General features: G+C 39.3%; 1 protein-coding gene across 20 annotated transcripts in view; it reads left to right on the forward strand.

Annotated features, from left to right (window-relative positions):
* The window catches only part of ppp1r9a (protein phosphatase 1, regulatory subunit 9A), a 343,843-nt gene that overhangs the window by 261,206 nt on the left and 69,519 nt on the right, over positions 1–13,118 (forward strand). For 13 of the 20 annotated variants that reach the window (XM_078237727.1, XM_078237812.1, XM_078237700.1 and 10 more), the window contains one exon: positions 4,684–4,734. The exons of the other annotated variants lie outside the window; for them this stretch is intronic. In XM_078237727.1, coding sequence (XP_078093853.1) covers positions 4,684–4,734 — 51 coding nt within the window. The remainder of the gene's footprint in view (positions 1–4,683; positions 4,735–13,118) is intronic. 20 annotated transcript variants of the gene reach the window in all.

Raw genomic sequence — 13,118 nt, forward strand, 5'->3', positions numbered from 1 at the left:
ACTTACAGTCTGCTATCTGCAGCCCATTTCCCACATTGGGATTGTTTCTCTGCTCTTTTTTAACTGGGACCTGTCTTTGTCCCCTGCCTGTGACGCTTACCTGCAATGGAGCTCCATTCCCAGTCACATGACTTGGGTTTTCATGCTTTTTTTATGTGCATTTCCACTGGCCTGTCCTTGGCCCAAAGAATTCACATTCCTGAATCGCACATGGGTAGCATGGTGGCACAGTGGTTAGCATTGCTGCCTCCAGGGACCCATGTTTGATTCCAGCCTTGGGTGACTCTGTGGAGTTTGCATGTTCTCCCCATGTCTGTGTGAGTTTCCTCCTACAGTCCAAAGTTTAGGTGGATTGTTTGTGCTAAGTTGCCCCTTACTGTCCCATGATGTGTAGGTTCGGGGGATTAGTGGGGTAATGCACAGGGTTATGTGGATAATGTGGGGATCCTGGGTAAGATGCTCTGTCAGAGAGTCAGTGTAGACTTGATGTACTGAATGGCCTCCTTCTGCACTGTAGACAATCTATGCAGCCCACTCCCAATCCATGCATGCATGAAAACCCTGAGGTCTTTTGAGACTTCCTGACCTCTGTTCTCGACTTTAAGATAAGTTGGATTTCATAACAATATCCCCATCCTTCTCTCTCACCTTTCTCTTTTTTCCCCTTCTCCCATCTGAGTTTAATTATTCCCCCTTTGTCTAATCCTTTGTGGTCTGAATATAAACTATAATTTTGGGGTGTATTATCGACTCTGATAATCACATTATGATTTAATGTTTTAAGTTTCCTTTGTGATTTGATTTTTGATTCGGGCTGTTCCCCCTCCTTTTGGGGAGCTGCCCCTTTTAATTTGTCCTTCAGTTAATTTGAGTTAGTTTATTTGTTTGGTATTCAAAAGAGATACCTAATAAAATTATGCATGAGATGGTTACAGTGCTTTTGGAGAGACAAGCATGATTACTGGTTGCTTTATCAGATCCATAAATTATATCTTGCTTCAAATGCATACAGATCAATTCTCAATGAGAACTCAGCATTAATTTGTTTATCAATGGTTCTTCCAACCTCATACCTCCTACAATTAAACAGTATATAGAAACATAGAAAATAGAAGTAGGAGTAGGCCATTCAGCCCTTCAAGCCTGCTCTGCCATTCATCTTGATCATGGCTGATCATCAAATATCCTGATCCCGCTTTCCCCCCATATCCCTTGATCCCATTAGCCCCAAGAGCTATATCTAATATCTTCTTGAAATCGCACAATGTTTTGACTTCAATTAGTTTCTGTGGTAGTGAATTCCACAGATCCACCACTCTCTGGGTAAAGAAATTTCTCTTCACCTTAGTCCTAAAAGGCTTACCCCTTATCCTCAAACTGACAATGTGTATCAGATACTTGTCACGGGAAATCATAATTACGCAGCATCAGATAACAAATTTATAGTACAAAACAAACCATTCAGCCCAGCAGGTCTATTCAGGTATTTATGCTCTACATGAGTCTCCTCCCACCTTATTTCAGTTCACCCTTTGAACATTCCATTTCATTCTTTCATGTGTTAACACAGAAAGAAACCCAGCATTATATATTTTAAAATGTTATCCTTATTGCTACTTATTTTTAAAACTGGTCTTTTTCTGCTGAACAAGTTACCTGATCTCAGAGTTGACCCTCTGTGTGCTATCTCCAGGAATTTCAAGTACAAAATCATTATTTTGTCAGTTTCTGGACTGTCACTCTTCATTTTGCCTAAAAAGCTACTGATAGACTGTTATCATAACTGGGATTTCTCAGAACAATTTCAGAGGGAACTACAGGGGTGTCATTTGCATTTGATAAGCCAACCTTGCTGAAGGCAGACTCTTAAAATTCTTTACTGCAGCAGAAGACTCCAAAACATGGTCATTGGAAGTCCAGGTTCAAATCCCAGAACGTGGAATCAGCACACCGAGCAAGTACTTGGAAATTTAAAATAATTGAAGAGTCAGAAGCGCAGTATGAAAAAAAAATAGTCACCAAATCCCCAAGTTAACGTGTAACAGTGGAGCTCCCTTTGGAATTTTTAAATAAATAATTAATTGAAATCTCTGGGAAAATCACAATTTCTTTAGTCCAGCTGAAGGCATGCAAAAGCCAGGATTCGGCAAATTTGTTATTTTAAAATAAACACTAGGCTAAAGCACACTGCAAGCAGGGTGTCTGGTAAACACTGTTGAAAAAACATTTTTTTCAAACTGGCATGATCAGCATTATAATGGAGCCTGCCAAAACTGCTAAGCGCGAGAAATCTCTTTGTCTCCAAGTGAATGACAATGCCATCTTGAAGTTCAGAAAGCTCTTAAAGCAGAACATACTTTTAAAAATTTAACCATGGATCAGAATTCCATTCATCCGCAACAATTTGAACTTATCCAAGGGCTAAACCTAACGGGAAAACTGGCATCCTTGAGAAAAGAATTTCTAAAGTACGTCAGGTCTAAGTAGAAAGTCAGAAAAAGTCCAGATCAATGCCTTTTCATACTGGCTTTGTAAACATGCAGAAGTGATCCTAATGATGAGTCCAGCTTTAGTTAAATACTATAAAATTTTGATGAATATTTTAAGAAGTTGTGCAGTGTAAAAAGAGGAATAGAAAATCCAGCACAGTTACGGAAGGAGAAAAGATATTAACTGAGCAAACCACATGAGGGCACCAGAGAGGCCAACAACTTTCCAGAAGTCCTGGAAATATACCTTTTTATGAAGCTCGACATTGCTTGAACTACAACAGCAAAGTGGCATTACGGAGCAAGTGGTTGACTTTGCATGAAGTCTGATGAATTCCAAAATATACAAACCCTGCAAAAATGAAATTAAATAAGGTTGGAAAAGGTTTGCGTCAAAGCTGAATTGGAAAATTTGCAACACAAAATTCAAGCTGCGTATATACTTCTAAAAATGCATGATAAACTAAAGTTTGTAATGCACTACACTGCTCGAGATCTGAATAAACAAATTTCTGAGGTGCAACTCTGAATGCAATTGTTGGCAAATCAGGGTGGGAAATGGCGAAACTCAACTAGACGTATAGTCAGGCACAAGAGCAGACAGAAAATGCACTCAAAGTTGTGGCCTTGAAAGATTCTTTGAAAAATTAATACATAGGCCTGGAAAAGCAGGACCCAAAGGACTTGAATACTTGTTCAGAAAAAGCTGCATTGGAACTATCAGTGGTAGCATAGCAATGCACTGACGCGCAGCATGAAGCAGCAATAGGTCAACAAGAAAATAAACAATTGAAATGACAGCTAATTGTTCTTCAAGCTCAAATGCAAAAGAAGTATATATACCTTCAGCGGCATGAAGACTGTCTTTAACAGCAGAATGGAAGAACTGTAGAAGAAACTCAAGGAGACGCAAGGTAATTACCTGAAAATGCAAAGTGAAGCAATTGAGCAAATCCAGACGTTGTAAGCAAATAAGTGAATTTCTACTGAACAGATTGACAGAGTAATGAGTGAATTGAAAGAGTCCAACGAGCACGCAGTGACCATGGAGGAAAGATTCCAAAAAGAACGGAATGCCCAGCTGAAATTGTTAAGCTTGTATAAGGATTTTGCAGACAACTTTGAAGGAAAGCCAACTGAACTCACCAGAATCGTTGCTGAGCTGAATGAAAAGATTCATAAGCTTGAAAAAGAATTGGAAATGAAAGTTCCATTTCTGAAGCCACATCATCCAGCAAGAACATGCGCCCATGAAAAAAGTCCGAGCCCACTCTAGGAATGGATAGGGTGAACATTCACTTCGGAAGAAATGGGACAAATCCACATGTCTGAACAAAGCAGATGGATTGTCCATAAAGATGAAACACAATTTGAAAGAATGCAATAGCGAATCAATTCATCCAAGTGTCAGAAACCCTGTACTACAATGTTAATGCCAAACTAACCAAGCCAACCCAAAACAACAGTGACTACCATTCCACCAAAAGATGTGGAATAATTGTCAAGCCTCCAAGCCTTTATAAAGTCATAGACTTGAGGGGAGGGAGAAGGGGTAGCAAGTAAAGAAGATGATATAAATATGTTTGGGTAAGGACTTGAGGGAGGTGTACTATAAGGATGTTCAGCCGAATAAGGGTTAATGTGGGTCTGGAGAACCGTACCATCCATAGTGTCACAGGATAGTAGTCTGTGTGCAATAGAGTCTAGAAAGAGCCACCATGGAGACAGCACCTATGGAAAGTAACCTTGGAGTTGAGTTGTTAATACACTTAGTATTCAACCAGACCTTGTAGTTTGACACCAGACAGCCCTTACAACAGTAGTGACTATCTCATATTTATCATCCCTAGTTTTGAAAGTCCCTACAAATGGAAACATCATCTCTATGCCTACCTGTCAAACCCTTTCATTATTTTAAAATCCTCCATGAGTCCACTCTTTTTTGTTCTAGAATGTTTTTCGAGAGAGAGGAGCCCACACCTGTTCAGTTGTTTGTGATAGTTGTATGTTCTTAGTTCTGGTGTCTGTATATTGTATCTGAAAGAAACAATTTATAACAAGTGTAGATATCTAGAATAGAAGATGATTGGAAAAGTGTGATAGGTTATATTGGAAGATATTTCACTTGATTTCACAGATAAATATGTATTTGTGATGCTTGTTAGTAATTGAAAGATCCTTTAATCGTTCACAGAAGACATTGAAACTTCAACAATGAAGTCAGGTGATCCAGATGAGGTTTTTGGTAAGTTTTTTTTCATCATTACAGTCCAATTATACATCAGAGTTTCATTATACTTCACTCAAAAATATACAATATTGTGATGGTATGTGCAAAATTTTAAAGCTACACCCTTGTAGGTAACAAAGCATAAAAAAGAATATTAATCACTTTATTCTTAAGTGGAGATCATGCTTATAGCCCTTAAAATGGAAAATATTTTGACTCAAGATAGTTCAAAGATGAAAACTACAAATCTTTCAGTAGGGGGACAGGTAGGAAGCACGATAGAAAGTATGGGTTGGAAAGATCTGGAAGAGATTTTTAAAGGCTGGAAAAGAAGTTGAAGTGATGGATTTAGAGGAGAATTCCGAGAGATTAGGTCCAAAGTATCTGAAGGAAATGCCCCCTGATAATTGAGCATAGTAAGGCTAGAATCAAGGGGTTAAATGGTTAAGGTTATAATGGTAGGATGAAATTGAAACAGTGGGGGATTTTGTAGATGAGAAAGGTTTTGAATTTGCAGCAGTGAGGAAACCAATGGGTCAGCAAGGACAACGAGGGCTTAGAGCAGAATAGGAGTTTATGGAATGAGAATGTCACAGCACAGAAATAAGCCATTCAAATCTAATAAAGCTGGTTGTATTGTTCTACAACTGTGCTGCCTTGATGAATCGATTTCTTCTGCTCACTCTTCGTACAAGTAAATAGCTCACCTTACAGGCAGTTGTCCAAATCCCTTTGTAAAGCATTTTGGATGAGCTGCCAATTTTGAGGACTTGAGCTCGGGCGGGGGGGGGAGGTTCATTAAGGAAAGCATTTGATTGGAGCTCAGGGGTAACAAAACTATGGAAAAGGAATTGGGCATAGACAATGAGGCAAAGGTGATGTTGTGGGCAATATTGCAGGGATGAAAGTTAGCCAGCTGGGTTTTGTTGCCATCCTTTCATCTATGAGAGACGATGGACATTCAGCAAGCATCTATCTTAAGTGGGGTGCAGCTCATTTGGTGCATCTTTGCTGATGGCTGTGAAGAGGCAGGTTCTGCCACAAGTGCTGTACATGAAGTGACATGGTGGGTGTTTTTTGGCATTGGCACCTGTTGCCAAGCTGCTGTAGCCACCGGTCATCGTAGTAGTGCATGTCAATCCATAGGAGATGTCACTATTTCTTTCTTTTGCTAGCTAGCGACTCCTAGCTGTGATAGTCGACTTTTAGGGCCTTCATGGTACACATGCAAGCATCCTTGGAGTGGAGCCTTGAGCGCCCTACTGATCATCTGACTCCAGTACCTCACCATACAGAATGTCTTTGGGTATGCGTCTATCTTCCACCCTGCAGACAATGATCCACCAATGCAACCTCTGTTTGCTTAATGCCCATATGCCTGGTAGCTGTGACTGTGAGAGGACCGCTGCATTCAAGATTTTGTCCTGCCAGGATATATCCATAATGCGTCACACACAGCAAAGATGGAAATCATTGAACTTTTTCTGATAGCTGTAAGTCACACATGTTTCAAAGTCATACAACATGATGCTGAAGAGACTGGCCTTGTAAGCCGTCAGCATGGACCTAAGGCTCAGCTTGGTATTATCCAATGCACTATTTGCACTTTGGCCGTATGAGGTAGCTTCTTTCCCAATGCGTGTATCGAGTTCTGTCTCAAAGGGCAGATCGTCTGTGACCTTGGGCCCAAGGTAGCAGAATTTGCTGAGTTCCTCCTGATGGGTGTTTTTCGTATGATCATCATTCCATTAAGGAAAAAAAACTCTTCAGGAAAAGTTGGCCAATCATAAAATCCCTTTAATTAAGAAAATTTGCTGTCCTTATCTGGTCCGGCCTATGTGTGACCCAGACCCACAGTAATGTGACTGAAAATTAACTCCCCTCTGAAATGGCCGAGCAAGCCACTCAGAAGTATCACTTGATTCCCTTGTAAATCAAAAATTATCTAATTCAGCTTTGAATATATTCAGTAACCCAGTTTCTGCAGCTCTCTGGGGAGAAGTAAGTTATTCAGCCCATCAAGTCTGCACCAACTCTATCAGAGTATCTTACTCCGGTCCCCTTCCCGGCTCTATCTCCATTACCCCACACGTTTACCATGGCTAATCCACCTAACCAGCACATATTTAGACTGTGGAAGGAAACCAGAGCACCTGGGGGAAACCTATGCAGACACAGGAAGAACATGCAAACTCCAAACAGTCATCCAATCTGGAATTGAACCCGGATCCCTGGTGCTGTGAAGCACCAGTGCCATCACGAATAACGAGTATTTAAAGATAGTAATAGGTCAAAGGAAGAGGCTTATAATTTTGCCAAAAAGAGTAGCAGGGCTGAAGTTTTTAGAATTTAGCAAAGAAGGAAAAATAAATTGATAAGGAAAGAGAATTTGTGATAAACTAACATGAGACAGATTTGTAAATGTTCCTATAGGTATGCAGATCAGAAAAGATTAATTAAAATAAACATGGGGCAATTAGAGATAAAATTATAATGGGTTGTAAGGAAATGGCAGAGACATTATACTTTTTATCTGTTTTCATGATAGAAAATATTTAAAAATTTCAGAAATAATGGGAATGACAAAGTTAAACAAATCAGTAAAAATAGATAAATAGTATTGGAGAAATTAATCAGACTAAGTGGCAGTTGGATGAATTTGAATTCAATTAATATATCTGGAATGAAAAGCTATTCTCAGTAGTAATGTTCTTAAAACAAGTAGATTGTGGTAAACACCCATATTGTTCATTAATATCCTTTAATGAAGGAAATATGCTACCCTTACCTGGTCTGGCCTATGTGTGACTCCAGATCCACAGTAATATGACTGAAAATTAACTGCCCTCTTAAAGCATGTGGGATTGCAGGCAATGCCTTGAGATGGATGGAAAGCTGAGTATGTGGGCGTGTGCATGGCAGATGCAGTTTAATGTGGATAAATGTGAGATTATCCACTATGGTAACAATAATAGGAAGACAGATTGCCATTATCCACTCTCTCATTTTACACACTTGAATGGGTGTAAAATGAGAGAGGTGGATACACAACAAGACCTTGGAGTCCTCGCTGAAAGTAGGCGCGCAGGTACAGCTGGCAGTAAAGAAGGCAAATGGTACGTTGGCCTTCATAGCGAGAGAATTTGAGTACAAGGGTAGGGATGTTTTGCTGCAATTGTATAGGGCGTTGGTGAGGCCACACCTGAAGTATTGTGTGCAGTTTTGGTGTCCTTATCTAAGGAAGGATGTCTTTGCTATAGAGGGAGTACAGAGAAGGTTGATTCCGGCTGATTCCTGGGATGGCAGGTCCGTCATATGAGGAGAGACTAAATTGGTTAGGATTATATTCACTGGAGTTTAGAAGAGTGAGAGGGGAGCTCATAGAAGCTTATAAAATTTGAACAGAATTCGACAGGGTAGATTTAGAAAGAATGTTCTCAAAGGTGGGGGAGTCTAGAACTAGGGGTCAAAGTTTGAGGATAAGGGATAAACCTTTTAGAACTGAGGTGAGGAGAAATTTCTTCTCGTCGAGGGTGGTTAATGTGTGGAATTCACTACCACAGAATGTAGTTAAGGCCAAAACTTTGTCTGATTTAAAAAATAAATTAGATATAGCTCTTGGGGCTCAAGGGAAAGGGGGGAGCAGGTTATTGAATTTGATGATCAGCCATGATCAAAATTAATGGCAGAGCAGGCTTGAATGGCCTACTCCTGCTTCTAGTTTCTAAATTTTTATGTTAAATGGCCTACAGACCATTCAGAAGTATAAAATGCTATAGAAGAGCATAATAAATAGAATCAGGAGTAGGCCATTCAGCCCCACAAGGCTGTTCTGCCTTTCAACAAAATGATGGCCTGAACTCCACTTTCCTGCTTGCCCCCCCATAACCCATGATTTCCTTGTAAATCAAAAATCTATCTTACTCCATTTTGAATAGATTCAGTGACCCAGTTTCCAGAACTCTCTGGGGAAGAGAATTCCAAAGATTAGAAATGCTCAGAGAAGAAAACCTTCCTCATTTTGGTCTTCAATTAGAGATGCCTTATTCTGAAACTGTGCCTCTTAGCTGTAGATTCCCTCATTGGAAGCAACTTGTTAAGTTAAAGTTTATTTATTCGTTGCAAGTAACGTTTATATCAACATTGCAATGAAGTTACTGTGAAATTCCCCTAGTCGCCACACTACGGCTCCTGCTCGGGGGACCCGAGCTAACAAGGGACTTGTTAGCATCTGCCCTGACAGACCCCCTTAAATATTTCAATGCGATCATCATTTATTTTCCGAAACTCCGATGAGCATCGGTTCAATCTGCAAGCTATCTTCATTAAGAAATCAACCTAATGAAACTTCTGAATTGCATCCAAAGCAAGTATATTGCTCCTTAACTGAAGAGACCAAAACCATAGGCAATAATCTAGCTGTGGTCTCAACATCTTTTCCAGTTGTAGCAAGACTTCCCTACTTTTATACTCCATTCCCTTTCAAAAAAATTTCAACATTCCATTTGTCTTGGTAATTACTTGCTGTACTATCTGTTATCTTTTTATGATCCATGTATAAGAACATCCAGATTCCTCTGTCCTGCATAATTCTGAAGTTACTCACCAGAATATGTAATAGTATACTGCTTTTCTATTCTTCCTACCTAAGTAGATAACCTCACACTGTTCCACAATATACTATCTGTCAATTTTTGCCTATTCATTTAACTTGTCTATATCCTTTCGCATACTCTTTGTTTCCCCCTCACAACTTGCTTCCCCATCTATTTTTGTATTGTCAGAAAATTTGGCTACAATGTAGTCAGTCCCTTCATCCAAGTCATATAGATCATATGACTGTCACACCATATAGATTGTAAACGGTTGAGATTCCAGCAATGATTCCTGTGGCACTCCACTCATTACCTAAAAATGCCCATTTATCCTGGCTCTCTTTCCTGATAGTTAGCCCCTATCCATGTTAATTAATATATTACCCTGAACATCATGAGCTCTTATTTTCTGTAGTTAACCTTTTATATGGCACTGCATTGAAATGCTTTTTGAAATCAACACATTTACAGGTTCCCTTTTATTCACTCTGCTTGTTACACCCTCAAAGAACTCTTTGATAAATTTGTCAAATATCATTTTTCTTTCATAAAACCAATGCACTAGGATCTTCCAGAATCTAGGGAATTTTGGAGGATTACAACCAATATATCTTCCGTCTCTGCAGCTGCTCTTTTAAGACCTCTGGATGCAGGCCATCAGGCCCATTGAACTTGTCAGCTTTTAGTCTCATTAGTTTTACTAGTACTTTTTTTCTAGTGATATATTTTTTAAGTTACTCCCTTTTTCCCTAGATTTTCTACCATTCTTGGGATGCTTTGTCTTTTACCATGATAATAGATGCAAAATACCTGTTCAAAGTCTTTGCTATTTCCTTGTTTCACGTTGTTCATTTCCCATCCTTATCCTTTAGCTATTCTTCCTTTTTATATAATTGTAGAGGATCTTGTCTGTATTTCTGTTTGCTAGCTTACTCTCCTGTTCTATTTTCTCCCTTTGTATATGATAAGTCTTTGCTGGATTCTAAAGTGTTCTCAATCTTTTGGCTTACCTCTAATCTTCACATATAATGCCTCACAAGTTTCCAATCTCATCTAATCATTAAAAGGCAAATACAGCCACAGAGGGAGGGAGAGTTTAAAACAGTAATTTTAGACCCATATTTTTCACCCTCAAACTGAATGTGAATTTCTGTCACGTTATGATCATCTTCCAAAGAGTATCCACCACTATAAGATCTTTAATCCTGTTTCATTGCACTTTACCCGTTCTAAAATAGCCTGTGCCTTGGTTGAGTTTACAGCATTCGGGGAAACTATCCCGAATATTGCCCATGAACTTGCCCTCAAGGCTACCTTTGCCAATCTGATTTGTCTAGTCTATATCAAAATCTTGCAAATTTCTTACCAGCTCCCTTTATTTATTTCTTGATCTATGCCAAATCTTACAGTATGACTACTGGTAGGCAGTCTATAATCTGCATTCATCAGTGACTTATTTCCCTTGTTATTTCTTATCATCATCCAAAATGATTCTACATCGTGATCTGCTGGGCCATGATAATTTCTCACCACTATACTGATCTCATCTTAAATTAACAGAGCCACTCCACCTTTTTCTTTCATCCATCCATTTCTAATAATCAAATATCATTGAAATTTAGTTACCAGCTTTAGTCACCTTACAACAGTGTCTCTGTAATAGCTATATCATACCTGTTATATTTTTATTTGTGTCATCTATCCTGTACGAATACTACATGCATTCAGACATGTTTGTACTCTCTTTATCTGCCTGTTACGTTCTGGTTATCATCACCCATATAACCACCCTACATTAATGCCTTGTTCACTTGGCACCCTGGGACATCATGAGGACTTGATAAGGGGTAAGGTGCTATGCAAGTATGCAAGTCTTTTTATGATGGCTTTCTCATCGTTTTCAGCAACGATGAGTGAGATGTTGGGCAGCTGGTCACTAGGAGGTACGCAAGGGCTGGTATTGGGGCAACTCTCCCTCCCTCTGTGGCTGTATTTGCCTTCTAATGATTAGATGAGATTGGAAACTTGTGAGGCATTATATGTGCTAATCTATATATCTCTGCTTTATTGTTTACAAGCTCAAAACCCAAGTGTACTGTGTCACCCTGACGCTCCTGTACTAGGTACAATTTCGAAACTACACCTCATTCTATTATCATGGGTATGTGTGAAAGATAAAATCATTGAGATACCATGATCCTGAGGAAAACTACAGGTTTGATTCAGTTATATCACAATTTAAATGGACGTTTTGTGGAATTTCTACTTAGTCTTGCAAATAACAAAATTTTTGATGAGCAATTCCATTACAGGCTTCAATTGTTTTTTTTCTGGGTCCTTGCTGCAGTCGAGACTTTAGGCAAATCCACAGCTATAACTCAAAAAGATTGATCTCATAAAAGATTGAACGTGAAATGCTTCCTGCATTAATGTGAGACTGGATTATTTTGGTTATTTGGAGAGAAGGGAAAGGAGGAAGTGTTCTTGAATGTCAGCTGATCACCGATTTGGGAGCGTCATATGCTTGGCGTGTTTGGCTTGGCGTGTTTAACCCAGCATGATTCACATAAGCTGTTTTTTGAGTTTTAAAGTGGTTGCAGTCCCCCACTCATTGTGTTAAAGCGCCACTTCAGTAGCGCTGCCAGTGCCAGCGGAAAACGCATCAATGTTCCCACAAGCAGCAACACTTAAAATTCAGAATTGTGGCCATTTTATTTGGGAAATATGCACTAACTGTTTATCTGAGAACTCATCAGAATTTTTGAATGCTCTTTTCTCTCATTTCTTTTTCTATAAATTGTAGGAAGGCCTGTAAGTGCAGCAACAAGATGTCATTGTGCATTTATAATATATCCAGTTGGTTGACAGCTGTCAGTGAAGAAAAATAAAATATTACAGCCTAATAATTGTTTGCAGCCAACTTTATTTTAGAGGTGTAAAATGATTGACAGGCTCTTGAAGCGGGTATTAAATCTTTTGCATGTGCAAATAAGGGAGCTTACACATATTTCACATCCCTTTCTCAAAATTGGTAACCAGCTATGTTCAGGAAAATTCAGTCTACATGTGGGTTAACCAGTATTCCTTAAAGGGACCACTGGAGGCATAACAAGACGTTCTTTGTTTAAAAAAAAGTACTTAGTTGTATGCGGAGCTAAGTATAGTATTTAGCATTGTTTCTAGTTTCAATTCGACGCCTTCCCTCTGAGTTTCTTCTGTCCTTTCCAGGTCCCTTCAATCAGCATTCCTACTTCCAGGACCAACCAAGGGTTGCTACTGGTAGTCAGGTACATGAAATTAAATGCCTATTGACCAGCAAACTGCCTGAGTCCACCATGCACCTGCAACTGGCTGGGCTAATTTATATGAGATGTGAGGCCCAACATTTAATAATGGGAAATGAGGAAGTGGCCAAAGCATTGAACAGGTATTTTGTGTCGGTCTTCACAGTGGAAGACACAAAAAACATGCCAAAAATTGATGACAAAGAGACAATGGCAGGTGAGGACCTAGAAACGATCACAATCACTAAAGAAGCAGTGTTAGGTAAGCTAATGGGGCTAAAGGTAGACAAGTCTCCTGGCCCTGATGGAATGTATCCCAGGGTACTAAAAGAGATGGCCAGAGAAATAGCAAATGCATTCATGGTAATTTACCAAAATTTGCTGGACTCTGGGACGGTTCTGGCAGATTGAAAAACAGCAAATGTGATGCCACTGTTTAAAAAGGAGGTAGACAAAAGGCGGGTCAGCTTAATTTAGATACTGGGAAAAATGCTTGAATCTATCATCAAATAGTGAGACA

This window comes from Mustelus asterias, chromosome 2 (genome assembly GCF_964213995.1).
Source record: "Mustelus asterias chromosome 2, sMusAst1.hap1.1, whole genome shotgun sequence".
NCBI classification, from domain to species: domain Eukaryota; kingdom Metazoa; phylum Chordata; class Chondrichthyes; order Carcharhiniformes; family Triakidae; genus Mustelus; species Mustelus asterias.